The sequence below is a fragment of the Rana temporaria genome, chromosome 4 (genome assembly GCF_905171775.1).
Source record: "Rana temporaria chromosome 4, aRanTem1.1, whole genome shotgun sequence".
Lineage (NCBI taxonomy): Eukaryota > Metazoa > Chordata > Amphibia > Anura > Ranidae > Rana > Rana temporaria.
This window is the reverse complement of record NC_053492.1, coordinates 72,352,966-72,371,198: the sequence shown is the minus strand read 5'-3', so window position 1 is coordinate 72,371,198 and position 18,233 is coordinate 72,352,966. Positions and strand designations below refer to the sequence as shown.

At 47.2% G+C, this 18,233-nt stretch overlaps 1 protein-coding gene across 1 annotated transcript in view; it reads right to left on the bottom strand.

Annotated features, from left to right (window-relative positions):
* The window catches only part of LAPTM4A (lysosomal protein transmembrane 4 alpha), a 61,540-nt gene extending 43,820 nt beyond the window's left edge, over positions 1-17,720 (bottom strand). The window contains exon 1 of the mRNA XM_040348545.1: positions 17,552-17,720. Within this exon, the coding sequence (XP_040204479.1) occupies positions 17,552-17,650 (99 nt within the window). The 5' untranslated portion in view covers positions 17,651-17,720. The remainder of the gene's footprint in view (positions 1-17,551) is intronic.
* Between the last annotated feature and the right edge of the window lie 513 nt (positions 17,721-18,233).

The following is an 18,233-nucleotide window of genomic DNA, read 5'->3' as shown; positions in this document are numbered from 1 at the left end:
AGGATACAATGTTTCCTATTAGGGGCGAAACAACTAATCGATTATAAAAATGGTAATCGATTCATTTCATTAAGGTTATTAACCGATTATTCGATCGAAACAAAAAGCGGCCAACTAACCGATTATGAAAATAATCGTTAGTTGCAGCCCTATTTCCTATACTCATTCGCATAGGGTGTGGGGTTTCCAGATTTCGATAAGCTCCCTGCCTGCAGACCCCGACAACCCATAGTTGTCCTGACCAGAAATATTAAAAAAAAAAAAAAAACACCCACACACCCCAAACATACAATGTAGCTGTTGTAATAAACAATTTGGAGACCCCTACTCTAGCTAATCCAAAGAGCTCTGAGAGGAAGGGAGACCAGGCATTAAGGTGAACCTGTTGTTTCTTTGTACCATACTACCTACATTTCATCCAAGTCACTCAAACACAACAAAGCCAAAGAATTGGCACGACAACCAGGGAATGATTCTAAAAGGAGGGGCCAGGAATGGCAGCCCCCATGTCTCATGACAGGGTCACTAACTGCTTGCCGACCAGCCACTGCAGTTATACCGCGGCAGGTCGGCTCTGCTGGGCTAGATCTTGTAGCTATACGTCATCTCGCCGAGCAGCCAATAGGGGCGCGCGCCCCCGCCCGTTCGCTGCCGGGCGATCGCTCGTTACAGAGCGAGGACCGGGAGCTGTGTGTGTAAACACACAGCTCCCGGTCCTGTCAGGGGAGAAATGCCTGACTGTCTGTTCATACAATGTATGAACAGCGATCAGTCATTTCCCCTAGTGAGTCCACCCCCCCCCCCTACAGTCAGAACACACCCAGGGAACATACTTAACCCCTTCCCCGCCCCCTAGTGTTAACCCCTTCCCTGCCAGTGGCATTTTTATAGTAATCCAATGCATTTTTATAGCACTGATCGCTATAAAAATGCCAATAATCCCAAAAATGTGTCAAAAGTGTCCGCCATAATGTCGCAGTACCAAAAAAATAAATACATTTAAATCGCTGATCGCCGCCATTACTAGTAAAAAAAAAAAAAATAAAAAAAAAAAATTAAGGAGCTGCAGTGGCTCAACGCGATTGGCACTGCGCTGACAAGCCATTCACCTCTGCAGCTAGGGGTTCGGATCCCGGTCTCGGCTACATGTGAATTGAGTTTGGTGGTCTCAGCCCGGCTCCCGGTGGGTGTGCTATGCGAGGTAAGCCTGCGCTTAGTACGCCCACCCCCATCCCACAAAAAGCACCACACTTATACGCACTTGAAATTGGGTTAGCATGCACGCACTTTGACCACGCGGTCTCTAAAAAGAGAGGCGAAGGACTAACGGGGCTGGTTGAGCGGGCTAGATCCTCTCACTCCCTTATAGGGAGTCCTTCTGCCCCGTTGGGCTTCAAAGCGGAGCAGGTAGGGCGGGAGGACCCCCTCACGCACCCGCCATTGCCATGGAGAAAGGTGGCAGATTGCCTCTGGGGGAGGCCTGCCAACTCCTGCAGTCTGGCTCCTCTCTCTCTCGAGTACACGCAAAAAATTTAAGAAAAATGCCATAAAATTACCCCTTATTTTGTAAACGCTATAACTTTTGCGCAAACCAATCAATAAACGCTTATTGCGATTTTTTCATGAAAAATATGTAGAAGAATATGTATCGGCCTATACTGAGGAAAAAAAATTTTTTGGGGATATTTATTATAGCGAAAAGTAAAAAAAAAAGAAAAATATTTTTTTTCAAAATTGTCGCTCTATTTTTGTTTATAGCGCAAAAACAAAAAAAAATAAAAAAAAATAAAAAATAAAACGCAGAGGTGATCAAATACCACCAAAAGAAAGCTCTATTTGTGGGAAAAAAAGGACACAAATTTTGTTTGGGAGCCACATCACACGACCGCGCAATTGTCAGTTAAAGCGACTCAGTGCCGAATCGCAAAAAGTGCTCTGGTCTTTGACCAGCAATATGGTACGGGGCTGAAGTGGTTAAAGATTTTAGATTGAAGAATTGTAGAACTGGCTGGAATACCAAGTACTTTGTCAGAGAACGTACAGAGTGCGTTTGTCCCCAAGATCCTTATTAGCACAGCACTGAGGGAAGGAGTTAAATCTTAATGATCGCAGGCAAATGTTTGAAGAAACAATGAATAACAGGACAAGTACGACGCAGCCAATTGTTTCTCCAGAATCCTTCCCCAAACAACCGAGGCTTGAGCAAGGCAGGCGTATACGAAAAGTGCGCCGCAAGCAATACAGGAACATGACTCAGTGATCTGTAATGAGAGATCTGCCCCGGGCCCGCTGGCACTCTGCAGGAGGCTTCAGTTAGTCACATGTTACCAGTCCAAACGTCTAATCCAGGCTTTATGAATTTATTATAAAACAAATATGGTCTGTGAATGAGAAACAATAAGGAGCAGATTAATTCTAACCCATTCATGCTGAATCAGCAGAAATGCCATGCACTGTTGGCACCACCCGGCTCAACAAGGGATGATTTCTTGATCAACTTTTGAAGGCGTAGCCGACAAGAAATGTCCAATCAAATACCAGCACTGTTAGGGAATTCTGACAGCTGTGTGGAGGTTGACTGTCAGAATAAAATGGAGAGATTCCGTCATCCATGTGTAGTGTGGATGGAGGAGTCTAGATTTCTCTCATTCAACCGCCGTATGAACAGGAGAAATCCTTTCATGTATACATATACCGTATTTATCGGCGTATACCGCGCACTATTTTGCCCTGAAAATCGGGGCAAAATCGTGGGTGCGCGGTATACGCCGATACCCGCTTTCCCGCAACAAGTTTGAATACTGCGCCGGCATATACCGAGCACAGTACACTGGTGTATCTTCGGGCAGTCTCGGCGCCTCTCGCGTTGACGTCCTGAGCGTACAGGACGTCAGCGCGAGAGTTGCCGAGCCTGCCAGACGATACACGAGTGCACTGCGCTCGGTATATGTCGGTGCAGTATTCAAACTCGGCGCGGGAAACGAGCGGGGAGGACGCGAGGACGCGGACCCAACGAAGAGGATACCCGAAGCCGCAGACGGACCCGACGAGGCCGTCGATGGACGCTGCGCAAGACACCAAAACTGTAAGTACAAAACATCTTTTTTCCACAGGAATTCGGGCAACTTTAGGGGTGCGCGCTATACCCCAATAAATACGGTATGCAATAAACCAGCGTTTCTCAATTCCAGTCCCCAAAGGTGCACCACCAGGCCATGTTTTCAGGCTTTCCAATATTTTGCACAGGTGATTTAATCAGTTTCACTGCCTTAGTAATTACTACCGCCTTTTGATCTGAGGGAAATCCCAAAAACATGACCCGTTGGTGCACTGAGGACTGGAATTGAGAAAAGCTGCAATAAATGACGATTCAGGGGAATCCAATGAAATTCTAACAGCGAGTGTCTGCATCCAATCACCTGCAGGCATGGTTTGTTCTGACAGCCAGTGATAGTGGCCATAGGAATACAATAACCTGGCAGGGGCGATTCACCCATCTGCACCATTTAAAATAATGAAATATGTTACATTTATTTTAATGTATAGAAAGCTAAATGTCACTTACTAAAGGACATTCCATTGATTGTGCCCTCCTGTGCCTGTACTGGATTTTTGTTTTTGTTTTAGGGAGCAGGTACCCTTTTCCGACAGGTACCCTCTTAGATCACCTAGGCAATCTGAGTGGAAGTTTGATATTCTGATTGTGTGTACTAGGCTTAAAAAAAAAAGTGTTACAAAACCCACAACAGTACAATCAGTCCATATATGCAGTAAAGCAGGGCTCGACAAATCCCGGTCGCCAGGGCGACTAGAAATAGTGTCCTGGCGACTTGGCTTGGAAGGTGGGCAATTTTTTTTATTTTATTTTTGTGAGCTGGCGCCATCTGGTGGTGAGCCGTTGGTATTACAAGTTACTACCACCAGATGTGTGAGCTGGCGCCATCTGGTGGTGGCCGTTGGTATTACAAGTTAAACAGCAATTCTAATGTCATTTTTCACTATTTTCACTGCCATCTTCTTCCCTCTAATTAGAACCCCCAAACATTATATATATTTTTTATCCCAACATCCTAGAGAATAAAATGGCGATCGTTGCAATACTTTCTGTCACGCCGTATTTGCGCAGCGGTCTTACAAGCGCACTTTTTTGGGAAAAAATACCAGTTACACTTACGGTAGCTGTTTTTCTGTAAGTCTTACAGGACGGCACCTTGAGAGTAGACTGGCTCCACCTGACAGGAAACACAATCAGAAAGAGGTTTAAAAGCCCCGCCCCTCCCCGTGCACCTCAGTTAGTGATAAAGTAACCACCATAAGAGCACGGGAACCAGTATATAAAAATACAAACCATATAAATTCCTCAGGGTGGGAAATAGGCCTGCCGTCCTGTAAGACTTACAGAAAAACAGCTACCGTAAGTGTAACTGGTATTTTCTCAAGTCGTCTTCCAGGACGGCACCTTGAGAGATAAGCAAGTAACCCTCAGGCCTACCTTAGGGCGGGACAACTGCCTGCAGGATTCTTCTGCCAAACGTCAAGTCTTGGGGTGACAGAAGTTCCACTCGGTAGTGTTTGAGAAAGGTGTTCTGGCTTGACCACGTTGCTGATCTACAGATTTGTTCCACTGAAACTCCTGCTCGCTCTGCCCAGGAGGTTGCTATAGATCTCGTGGAATGTGCCTTGACTTTAGGTACTGTTTTGCCAGCCTTAATGTATGCTAATGAAATTGCCTGTCTTATCCACCTAGATATAGAGGCTCTAGATGCTTGGCAACCCTTTTTCTGTCCTGAAAAATTTATTAGCAAGTGAGATGAGCGTCTGAACTCGCTCACCCTTTCCAAATAACTTAACAAACAGCGTCTTACATCCAAACAGTGGAAGGTCTCTTCCCTTTCGTTCTGTGGATTTGCGCAAAATGAAGGAAGAATAATTTCTTGTGACCTATGAAATTTCGTTGCCACCTTAGGTAGGTACAGGGGATCCTGACTTAGGACTACCCTGTCTTCAAAAAGACGAAAATAAGGCTCTTTGATTGAGAGCGCCTGCATGTCTCCTATTCTTTTGGCTGTAGTAATAGCCAGAAGAAAGGAGAATTTAAATGTCAACAGCCTAACCGGAATGCTGTCTATCGGTTCAAACGGAGGTTTGGATAGATGGTCTAGAACCAAGGTGAGGTCCCAGGGGGGAACCCTGGAGATTTGAATAGGGGATAACCTATCCCTAGCCGACAGGAACCTCTTGATCAGCGGATCCAGGGCCAGCCTCTTGTCTAAAAAGTAGGACAAGGCGGCTACCTGTACTCTTAAGGTTCTTGTGGCTAGTCCTAGATCAACTCCTTCCTGGAGAAATTCCAGGATGACAGATATTTCAGGTAGTGGGGCTTGCCTGGCTGCACACCAGCGTGAAAAAACCCCCCAGGTCTTAGCATAGATTTTTCTAGTGACCTCCTTATGACTAGCCAAAAGGGTATTTATTACCTTCTCCGAACAACCTCTCCGCTGCAGGTTCCACCTCTCAAGTACCAGGCCGTCAGACTGAAAAAGTCGGGCTCTGGGTGAAAGATCGGTCCCTGCCGCAGAAGGTCCACTCGGACCGGGAGAGGAAGGGGGGGGAAGAACTGACCAACGTTCTAACATTGGGAACCAAGCTCTTTTGGGCCACTGGGGAGCGATCAGGATCAGCTTCCCTCGTGAGCGACTCAGTTTCTGTAGGACCCTTGGGATCAGACTCAGGGGAGGGAAAGCATAGGCCAGCTGAAATGTCCAGGCCTGGGCCAACGCATCCACACCCTCCGATCCCTGATCCCGGGAGAGGGAGAAGAACCTTTCTACCTTCCTGTTCTTCCTGTTCGCGAAGAGGTCTATCTCTGGGTTGCCGAAACGATGTCGAACCCAGTCGAAGACTTCTTGATTTAATTCCCACTCCCCCTGGAGGATGGGTTGGCGGCTTAGAAAGTCCGCTTCTAAGTTTAGGACTCCCCTGATGTGGATTGCTGAAAGGGAGAGGACTCTCTGTTCTGCCCAACTCAGAATTTCTAAGGACAGCCTTAGGAGGGAACGGGACCTGGTGCCTCCCTGGTGATTTATGAACGCCACCGTGGTTGCGTTGTCGGAGAGAATCTGTATTTCTTGGTTTATGACTCTCTCCTCGAACGCCTTCAAGGCCTTCCCGACCGCTAATAATTCGCGGAAGTTGGAAGAGGACCTGCTCTGTTGTCGATCCCAGCACCCCTGGGTCTGGAGACCCGACATGTGGGCTCCCCACCCCCAGGAGCTGGCATCCGTGGTTATCCTGAGAGGATTTGTCTGGTTCCATGGGAGGCCTTCCTCCAAATTCTGAGGAATGAGCCGCCACCCCAGTGTGCATTTTACTGACTCCGGGATGCTGACCCTGGAGTCTAGGGATGAGTCCTTTCCGTCCCAGGAGGAGAGCAGGAAGGCCTGCAGGGATCTGTAATGAAGCTGGGCCCATGGGACCGCTGGGATGCATGAGGTCATCAGTCCCAGTAACCTCATGATCTGTCTGAGGGAAATTTCTATTGACCCCATGACGGACCTGACCACTGACCCGAGTCTCTGGATCTTGTCCTCTGGAAGAACCAGCTTTTTCCCTATGGAATCTATCAGGAATCCCAGATACATCTTTCTCTGTTCTGGGAGGAGAGAAGATTTTTCTCTGTTTACAATCCATCCCAAAGATTCCAGAGTAGTCAGGACGGTGGCCAGATCCGAGAGAAGGAGTTCTCGGCTGGGGTTGAAAAGCAGTAGGTCGTCCAGGTAGGGGACAAGGGAGATCCCTTTCAGATGTAGAAAGGCGACCACCTCTGCCAGGACCTTCGTGAAAACCCTTGGGCTGGAGGCCAGACCAAAGGGGAGTGCGGTGAACTGCCAGTGCTGAATCCCCTGAGGGGAGGCAATGGCAAATCGGAGGAACCTTTGATGGTCCCTGAAGACTGGGACATGGAGGTAGGCGTCCCTCAAGTCTATGGTTACCATAAAGACTCCCTCTAACAACAGTCCCTTGAGACTGTAAATGTTTTCCATGCGGAATTTCTTGTAGAGGAGAAAGGTATTTAAAGGTTTTAAATTTATGATCAATCGGAATTTCCCCGAAGGTTTGGGCACCATAAAAATATGTGAGTACACCCCCTGACCCTGTTGTCCTGGCGGAACTGGGATTATGACTGCCTGCTGAGCTAGATCTGTGACACTTCCCAGAAGGGCAGCTGCCTTGAGGGGATCTTGGGGTAGATGAGTGAGGAGAAATATTGGGGGGGGAAGTTGGCGGAATTCCAATCTGTAACCCTCCCTCACTATTTGTAGAATGTGAGGACTCCGTGTTATACTCTCCCAGGCTGGAAAAAATTGGGAGAGTCTTCCCCCGACTCTTAAGTCACTTGGAGTCCTTACCTGCGGGTTTGGGATCGGGGAAAAGGATACCCCCTTTTGGCTTATCCTTTCCCGCGATCCAACGTTTATTAAAGGCCGATCTTCGGTCAGAAGGTCGGTTTTTATTCTGGGGGCCTCGAAAAAATCTTCTCCTGTTAGGTCTAGGTTTTGGGGGGAATCGCTTCCCCTTTTCTGAGGCCCTAGTCAGAGCTTGATCAAGTCCTGCCCCAAAGAGAAGAGTACCTTCAAAGGGCAGGGCACATAGACGGGTCTTGGAGGCAAGATCACCTTCCCACGTCTTGAGCCATACCGCCCTTCTGGCGGCGTTGACGAGAGCACCCGTCTTAGCAGAGGATCGGACTGTTTCAATCGATGCGTCTGCAAGATAGGCAACCGCACTGCCTATGACTGTAAGAGAATCTCTAATTTCTTTAAACTTGGAGGTCTGAGGTACATGCTCCAGAAGTCTGGTTAACCAGGTATCTGCATTCCTAGCAATGCAGGAAGAGGCTAAAGCGGGTCCAAGGGCAGCCGTATTAGCCTCCCAGGCCCTGCGAAGGGAGGTGTCTGCCCGCCTGTCTAAGGAATCCTTTAAGTTCCCTGCATCTTCAAACGAGAGGTCAGACTGCCTGGAGAGTTGGGCTAGAGATGCATCTAGTTTAGGAGTTTTAAACAAAGTATTTTCTAACTCCTCCTTAAAGGGACAGCGCCTCTTCCAGGTCTTGTACCTTAGTAGTTTCTTTTCAGGCTCAGCCCATTCCCTCAGAACTATATCTTTAAGTGACTGATGGACTGGGATAACCTTTGGCTGGGGTTTAGCTAAACCCTGGTACATTCTGTCCTGAGGTGACACTAGCTCTGCTGGCTGCTGGATCCCCTCAGAGGCATAGACAGCAGACAGCAGACCCCCCATGTCATCTGTCGAAAAAATATATTTGCCTGACCTGGCATCCTCATCCTCAGAATGACTGTCAATTACCCCATCTTCTGGAGCCTCTGAATCTTCGGTGTCAGATAGGAGAGACTCCCTAGCCCTGGAAACTCGTGGCACTGGGGTGGATGAGCTCTCTTGAGAAGAGGGGCCGGCTGCTATGGGCTCAGGATCCCTATTTTTTAAGGTGTCCTTAAATTCCTTTAATGTGGAGAGCATTTGGGATTGGACAGCTAGGAATTCTTTCATAATCAGGGAAGTTTCCTTTGCTGTCAATTTTTGTATGCATTTGGCACAAAGAAGTTTGGAGTAATCTGCAGCCAGCTTAATGCTACAGTTACCACACCTCTTGGTTTTGGAAGTGTGTTTTAGGGAGAGAATAGCAGCTTCCCCCTGGGCAGAAACCTCCTCCCCTGTAAGGGGAGAGAAAAATACATCACAGTTCAAACATCAAGTAGGAGAGGAGAGGAGAGGAGAGGGGGGGGGGGGGGGGGGAGAGGACCCAGTCCAATATGCCCCCCTGACATTCTGAGGCAGACTCACCCTTGGTGGTGTCCTCGGCAGCGGCTGCTAGCGAACGATCCTCGCGCTCCATAGCGAAGTCGTGTAGGCGCCACTCTCCTCCTTGCTGCAGTGAGAACAGCGAGGAGCCGACGCCGCTGGCGGCCGCCATTTTGGTGAAGACCGGAAGCGGAACTTCGTCATCACCGCGCGCCGCCTGTGACGCGGCGTCGACTGCTGGCTCCATTCGAAAATGTCCCCGGGAGGACAGAACACCGGAGCCACGCTGAGGAAGCCCTCACACCCGCCCAGCAGGTAGGGGTCCTGGAGGAGAGGGAACATGGCCACATAGGAGTGCTGGAATAGCCACTATCCCAGGGATTCCTACAGAAAGGAAAGAAGGGGGGTATTGTTTGCAATCTTCCTCCCCCCCCCCTATCACATGGGGAAAACCCCCCGGGACAGGCATTACACCTTTAGCTGAGGCAGGGACGGCCCCCAGGACCCACTGCTCAGTACCCAGAGGGGGACCACCAGCCCCAGGCCTTAGGTCTGATAAAAAATAACAAACTGTTTCGCTGGTGGGAAACACAATCAATAACTGAGGTGCACGGGGAGGGGCGGGGCTTTTAAACCTCTTTCTGATTGTGTTTCCTGTCAGGTGGAGCCAGTCTACTCTCAAGGTGCCGTCCTGGAAGACGACTTGAGAAAATTACACTTTTTTTAATTAAAAAATAAGGACAACAGTAAAGTTATCCCCATTTTTTTTAATATTATGAAAGATAATGTTACGCCGAGTAAATTGATACCAAACATGTCACGCTTCAAAATTGCATCCGCTCGTGGAATGCCGACAAACTTTTACCCTTTAAAATCTTCATAGGCGACATTTAAAAAAAAAAAAATCTACAGGTTGCATGTTTTGAGTTAGAGGAGGTCTAGGGCTAAAATTATTGCTCTCGCTCTACCAATCGCAGGGATACCTCACATGTGTGGTTTGAACACCGTTTACATATGCGGGCGCTGCTCAATATGTGTTCGCTTCTGCGCGCAAGCTTGTCGGGACGGGGTGTGTTTTCTGGCTCCTAACTTTAGCTGGCTCCTAGATTCCAAGCAAATTTGTCAAACCCTGCAGTAAAGCATGCTTGTTATATCCACTGTGGAACCTAAGGGGTTAATCTTCTGCATTGTGTAAAAAGGCTGAATGATCTGGTCTTCTCTGATCCTCCCCTTCTTCCAGGGTCCCCAATATCTCCCGATAGTACAAAGGCTAGAGGACAAGCTGCATATGCTCAGTTAGTTTGATGTGTATTGCTAGAGAGCATTTTATTTTATTTTTCTTGGGAGTGTGCATCTGATTAGATGAGGGCCAATCAGCACTCTCCAGACAGAGGGTCAGGGGCCCTGCCTCCTCATAGGATAGTCGTGGGAGAATGAAAACCTCTCCTACAAGCTTTAACCAGACACTGATAGAAGTCACAAGACTGCTATATACTGCTGATGAGAAAAGGTATTTAGCAGTTTATATTTACTAATTGCATTTCTGTATACTGTGGGAGACCAGATATAGTGAATGCAGGCTCCTGGGTTTAGTAACACTTTAGGACTACAAAAGCTCTAAACACTGCCAAGACTAAAGATAAAATACATGAGGGACCAATTTGTTATTGTTGACTGCAGCCAAAAAAAACTGACCTTGCTTGAGTCTGGCCTGTAACCCATGTGTCCTCAAAGCAGCATGTCTGCTCGCTAGCACACTGGTTCACCTCTTGCCTGTAAGGGATTGTTTACATTCACGTTCAGATCTCTCTTCCAAGAGCATTTGACAGACAAGGAGGCGGAACATGACATCCTCACCCTCTGTTTGAACCCCTTAAAGGGTCACTAATGGAATTTTTTTTTTAGCTAAAAATAGCTTCCTTTACCTTACTGCAGTCCTGGTTTCATGTCCTCATTGTTAGTTTTTGCTTTGATGTTGCTGTAATTCTTCTCTGTTCTGGACACTTCCTGGTTGTCTGTTTCCTGATCACCACAGTACTGGGAGATTTCTCACTGTGGTCACTAATCATGGAGGTGCGATTACTGTGTGTCAGCACCAATCCAGTTTCGTTTTAGAATCCATCACTGCCCTCTATTGGCTCTTTGTCTCTGTACATCAGAGAACCAGGAAACAACAGCAAAAACGAAACTAAACTGCAGGTACATTATATGATTGATTTTTATCTATTTTTAATCATTTTTAAAAGGAAAATCGGTTAACTACCGTATTTATCGGTGTATACCGCGCACTTTTTTGCCCTGAAAATCAGGGCAAAATCGTGGGTGCGCGATATACGATGATACCCGCACCGAGTTTGAATACTGCGCCGGCATATACCGAGCGCAGTACACTCGTGCAGGCTCGGCTCCTCTCGCGCTCACGTCCTGTACGTACAGGACGTGAGCGCGAGAGTATCCGAGCCTGCCCGACTATACACAAGTGTACTGCGCTCGGTATATGCTGGCGCAGTATTCAAACTCGGCGCGGGGATCGAGCAGGGAGGACGCTGCAGAAGGACGCCGGACCCGACAAAAAGGATACCCGAAGCCGCAGACGGACCCAACGAGGCCGCCGAGCAAGACACCAAAACTGTAAGTACAAAAATCTTTTTTCCCACAGGAATGCGGGTCCACTTTAGGGGTGCACGCTATACGCCGGAGCGTGCAATACCCCGATAAATACGGTATTATGTCTCTATACCCTGTAAACAGTCATTTCAGCAAAAAAACATTTCCTTTAGTGACCCTTTAAGCACCAACAGTGTTGATTATTTTTGCAATGCCATAGCACAGTGCACCCACCTTTGCAGCACACGCTCCCCCACTCCTGTGGTATTTCTAGTTGAGGCCCTAATTTTTTAGGGGGGGAGTCTGAAGCTAGCTCAGCGGGGGATCACTCTGTTGAGCAGGCAGATGACAGGTTCTCTATAGGGCGATCGGATGAATCCAATCCCAGCCGATTCGACCCACCGGATGGATGGTAAACATATCTCCATCCGTCTGTCTGTTTTGAGCTGGATCAGACGGCAGGCAGACACATCTCCGCTAACATCTACCTGCCCATAGAAGTCAAATGGGTGTCCCGCTCGGATCCGCCCCCAAAAAAAAACTAAAAAAAAAAAAAACGGACAGGCGGATCCAAGTGGGCCGATCATGTGAAAGGGGCCTAAAAGGAAAAAGGTTGGAGGGGGGGGGGGGGGGGGGGGGTATGAAGGCAGCTCTACCACCTCCTAGAGCTGCACCGATTAATCGTGAAGAATCAAAATCGCAATCTTTTTCCCTTCCCGATCTTCAAAACAGCATGTCACAATCTAACAAGTGCAGAGAGTTCTCACAGCTGGAAAAAACTAAATCCAGGTAGGCTGCCAAGTTTCAATACAACAAGCAATTAAGTGGAAACAATGTATCTTTTCGTTCTTTTATCAAAGGAAAGAACTCTGTAGATGAAGGAAGTTTAAAGTCCAAACCTTTTCTGACATTTGTTGCTTACAAGTAAAAAAAAAAAAAAAAAAAAAAAAAAAAAATATATCATTCTTTACTGCTAGAAAATTAATTGGAATACCCAAACATGATATATATATTTTTAGCAGAGACCCTAGAGAATAAAACGGTGGTTGTTGCAATATTTTATATCACACCATATTTGCGCAGCGGTTTTTCAAACGCAATTTTCTTTTTTTTTTAAATATACACTTTAATTTCAAAAAAATAAACAGCAAAGTTAGCCCAATTGTTTTGTATAATGTGAAAGAAGATGTTACACCACGAGAATCGTGATCTTTATTACAAGCAAAAAAAAAAAAAAAAAAATGGTAATTCTCATTTTAGCCAGAATCGTGCAGGTCTACCACCTCCCAACAAGTGTAGACAAGGCCTTAAAAGATATCCAAATTTTTCTGCAGCAGTTCAAGCCATCCGCAACCAGCTCAGACAGCATGCTGGTGTCAGGAAAAGATTGTGTAAGCAACAAACTGAATTCTTAGGAAATAAAATTACTCAACGCATTCCACAAATAAAACTTTTTTTATATAATTTCTTATTTCTGCAGAAAACTGACAGTATTTTATGCCTCTACAGCAGTCCCTAATCAGCTGAAATGTTTTAGGAGAAAAAAAAAAAAAAATTGCACTTCTGTGATCCATATGAGAAGCCCAGCCAAACAATCTTAGGCTGGACTTCTGCTTTAATGCATTAAGATAATAAAACCTGTGTGCAGCAGCCCCCTACAGCCCTCCTAATACTTACCGAAGTGCATTTTTTATTAATTCATAGTGATGTTGCAGTAGTGCAGGGATATGCAATTAGTGGACCTCCAGCTGTTGCAGAACTACAAGTCCCATGAGGCATAGCAAGACTCTGACAGCCACAAGCATGACACCCAGAGGCATGATGGGACTTGTAGTTTTACAACAGCTGGAGGTCCGCTAATTGCATATCCCTGCAGTAGTGTCTAAGCTGTCCGGGACTCCCCTCATTGACTGAGAAAGCAATGCGATTGGCTCCCGCTTAGGGCTGCAACTAACGATTATTTTCATAAATCGATTAGTTGGCCGATTGTTTCGATCGATTAATCGGATAATAGCCTTAAAAAAAAAAAAATTTGCATTTTTTTTGGGGCAATTTGTTGTTGGGCAGATTACAAAACACAAATTGCCTCAAAAACACATTACATGCTTTTCTGCAGTGCAGCTTCTCAATTAAAGTATATTGAACCAAAAAAAACGAAATAGCAGCGTTTTGCATTAAAAAGTCCTTGCCCTTTCCAAATACACAGCAGCTGAAAAAAAATCATGGATGTGAACGTGTCCCATAGGAAAACATGTAAATGAACTGTAGTGTGTTTCTGCAAAAAGCACCAAAAAACAGAGGTGTGACCCCAGGCCTGAGATGTTTAGTAACATAATGGGGTTAAAAAAACAAAAATAAGTGCAAAAAGAGCAAATAATCGCTACTGTAAGGGGATTATTTTTTTTACTGTGGGACAGTGAAAGTAATATTTACAGTAGCGATTTGCTTTTTTGTACTATAAAAGGGCCAATTTTAGTTTTTTTAACCCCCATTATGTTACTGGCCGATTAATCGATTATAAAAATTGTAATCGATTAGTTGTTTCGGCCCTACTCCCGCTGCTGTCAGAAGAGGGAAGGGGCAGGGACAGATCGCAGCTCCCTGTCTGAATGGACACATGGAGCTGCGACTCTGCTCGGGTGCCCCCAGAGCAAGCTGCTTGCTGTGGGGCACTCAACAGGAGGAAGGGGCCAGGAGCACCGAAGAGGGACCCAAAACCCGGAGGATCGGGACTGCTTTGTGCAAAACCATATTTATGCATAGAGCAGGCAAGTAAAAAAAACAAAAAAAAAACACCAAGACTTTACAATCACTTTAAGGCTTTAGAACCACTTTAATAAATTCCTAGAGACCCCTCCTCGAGTGTCCTTTGTCGAATCAGCATGAAGGCACTGGGGGGGGGGGGGGGGACAGAATATTCACGACAAGCACCCCAGCACCTTCCCTATTATGGGTTTCTTTGCTAGCCATAGGAAAAGCTTTCAAGAGGAGAGCCCTGCACAGGCAAAGAACAGTGTTCTGGGGAGTTTGGCTTTCTGAGTGGAAAGCCTGAGTTTCGGTCGTCACATTTAACAAGCCTTGCCTAAACAGAAGTAGCACAAGATGCAAACTGTTACTTCTGTAAGCTAGGACTTACTACCTCCTAGGCGTGCCTCTAAAGCTAGCTTCACTTGGATGAAGTCAGTCCCAGTTGGCTGCCCTCACTGTGGTCAGGTCACACTGACATCAAGCCCTAATCCAGGCAATTCTTCAGAAATTCTGCAACATATTGTCGTCCAATCCCTGAGGAGGACATCCATTCTCCCAAAACACTGGCTGTATCTGTTCAATAAACAATCTTAAACGCCATTTCTTCTACTAGCTTCTACCTGCTTCTGTAGGATTTGATCTTCTCATGTACATTACCGTGATCCAAAATGACAGCAGCCTAGGACCTAACCAGGTCTACAAACCCCCTACTGGTATCACAGGGCCACCTCCTCATGGTAGTACACCCCCCTTTCTGTGGAATTTACATTAAAACCAATTCTGATCCTTATGGGCCCGGGGGGTTCCACAAACCAACCAGTTCCCTGACTTCAGGTCTAAGCCCAGCCATGTTCCTGTCCAGTGTCAATGCATTTATTACCAAGAAGACAAAATCATTGGATATGGAAAACGGCAGTTTGTGGGACTTTAGGCTTCACTCATTATTGACCTCCTGTTATAGGAACTACTTCCTCTGGTTGGTGATGAAGATCCATCCATCCATATAGGATAAGGTGACCAGATTTTTAAAATGAAATCCGGGGACATATTTTTTCTTTACTAGCAATGGCAGCAATCAGCGGCTCTCTGCCTGTCGCCGCCGCCCACCTCACAGCCTCTCAAGTCTAAGCCCCCTGTTCACACCTAGGCGTATATACGCCTGTAGTGCGACGCCGCAGCCGCCCCTGAGACGCTGGAGGGATGATTTCACATTGCCCTCTATGGAGATGGTTCATATCTCCACGCCGAACGCCGTACGCCTGCCGCCTGAAAACAAGTCCCGGACCTTTTTTTCAGGCGGCTTTCGGCGTTCGGCATAGGAGATGTGAACCATCTCCATAGAGGGGGTAAGGCTGCATTCACAATCGCGGTGTTTTGTCGCCGCAAATCGCGGTACAAAATGCCGCAATTTGTCGCCGCAATTCGCGGGACAAAACGCCGCGTTTTTGTACGCCAAGGTGTGAATGTAGCCTCACTCTCCGGGGGGCCCCGGCTACTACTGGATGGGGAGCGCAGGAAGGTCACTCCGCCAGGGAAGGCAAGCAGATAGGCAGGTGGCTGGCCAGGATTTGAGCCAAGGCAGATGAACATGCGAGCGGAGCTGAATGGGCATGCGCCCGAAACTGAAGAAATATTCCCTCCGCTCCGACCAGCACATGATCATCAGAAAGGGGCACAGATAATGGGAATCTATGCTAGTAGGCACGTCGGAGCGGGGGTGTGTAATTCATTTTTTTTTATTTTAATTCTGCACCGACTGCCTTTGAAATTGTCCCTGCCCCCTATTAAATCCAATATGGGGACAAAACCAGGGACAGACTTGGTCCGGGGACAGTGTCCTCAATCAGGGGACCGTCCCCTGAAACTGGGGATGTCTGGTCACCCTAATATAGGAGGAATCAGGACCTCCTTCCCCTGGTTGGTCATGAAGATCCATCCACATAGAGGAATCAGGACCTCCTTCCCCTGGTTGGTCATGAAGATCCATCCATCCATCCATATAGGAGGAATCAGGACCTCCTTCCCCTGGTTGGTGATGAAGATCCATCCATCCATATAGGAGGAATCAGGACCTCCTTCCCCTGGTTGGTCATGAAGATCCATCCATCCATATAGGAGGAATCAGGACCTCCTTCCCCTGGTTGGTCATGAAGATCCATCCATCCATATAGGAGGAATCAGGACCTCCTTCCTCTGGTTGGTGATGAAGATCCATCCATCCATATAGGAGGAATCAGGACCTCCTTCCCCTGGTTGGTCATGAAGATCCATCCATCCATATAGGAGGAATCAGGACCTCCTTCCTCTGGTTGGTGATGAAGATCCATCCATCCATATAGGAGGAATCAGGACCTCCTTCCCCTGGTTGGTCATGAAGATCCATCCATCCATATAGGAGGAATCAGGACCTCCTTCCCCTGGTTGGTCATGAAGATCCATCCATCCATATAAGAGGAATCAGGACCTCCTTCCCCTGGTTGGTCATGAAGATCCATCCATCCACATAGAGGAATCAGGACCTCCTTCCCCTGGTTGGTGATGAAGATCCATCCATCCATATAGGAGGAATCAGGACCTCCTTCCCCTGGTTGGTCATGAAGATCCATCCATCCATATAGGAGGAATCAGGACCTCCTTCCCCTGGTTGGTCATGAAGATCCATCCATCCATATAGGAGGAATCAGGACCTCCTTCCCCTGGTTGGTCATGAAGATCCATCCATCCATATAGGAGGAATCAGGACCTCCTTCCCCTGGTTGTGATGAAGATCCATCCACATAGAGGAATCAGGACCTCCTTCCCCTGGTTGTGATGAAGATCCATCCATCCATATAGGAGGAATCAGGACCTCCTTCCCCTGGTTGATGATGAAGATCCATCCATATAGGAGGAATCAGGACCTCCTTCCCCTGGTTGTGATGAAGATCCATCCATCTAGGAGGAATCAGTACCTCCTTGCTGACATCTATACAATGCTACACACCAGGCTAATTCCTTCGCAATACTTCGAGTCACTAAACTGAAAGAAGCAAGCAGCAAGTGAAGTCAGCGCTTGTGATCTGCACGCCAGTGAGATCAGTGAGTCAGAGCATTGCAGATATTAGATCACCTTTCAGAGGAGCTCAGCCATGACAACCTCAGTATATCTCATGAATATAATACTGAGCATGCCCTGCCAACTTCCTTCCATGTCCCCCATCTGTCACCCTCCAGCCAATCACCTAACAAGCAGCCAGGCTTCCTCTACATCGGTCACCAACACAGCCAGGTGACATCTGACACTCATATCAGGACAGGTCCCCTTTAAGGCTCATATAACGTAGTTGTCCCCCCCTCCCCATGCTGGGATCTGTAGTTCTCCGGACGCCCCGCTCACCATGTATTTGGTCCCCAGGATGATGGTGCCGGTCCGCACATGGCAGCAGCCGCAGCACCGAGTGCTGTACAGCCGGTCACGGCTCCGCTTCAAGTTCATGGCGACACTGTCCGTCCGCTCCTACACTCTTCTTCTGCTTCTCTACCCCAGCCAGCGCACTGACGTCAGACGTAGCACACAGCTGAGGGAGTGGGCGGAACTACATGTCATCATGGAAAGAGGCCTTGGAAGCGCAGGCCGCCATGTTGGAGAAGGGAGGTTTCCCTTCCAACATGACTCAACTAGGAGACATGGGTACCTTATGCTACCAACTTACACGAAGGTATGTCCTATAAAGTCATAAAACAAAGTAAGGTTTGGTTTATGAGTCTGCTCAATAAAATCTTTTTTTCTTTTGAAGCAATAAGTAAATTAAAGGAGGGTCTCAGCCATGGTGTGTAGGAAACAACCTTCTTCTTTTATCAACAGAGGCATATGTCTGTGGACTGACTCGCTCTTGAATTCTGTATTTGTGCGTAGCTGAATAACACCAAACGTGTGATATTTAGCCACTTCACCCCCGGAAGATTCACCCCCCTTTATGACCAGGACATTTTTTTCCATACAGCACCGCGTTACTTTAACTGACAATTGCGTGGTCGTGCGACGCTGTACCCAGATTGAGCTTTATTTTTCAGCATAT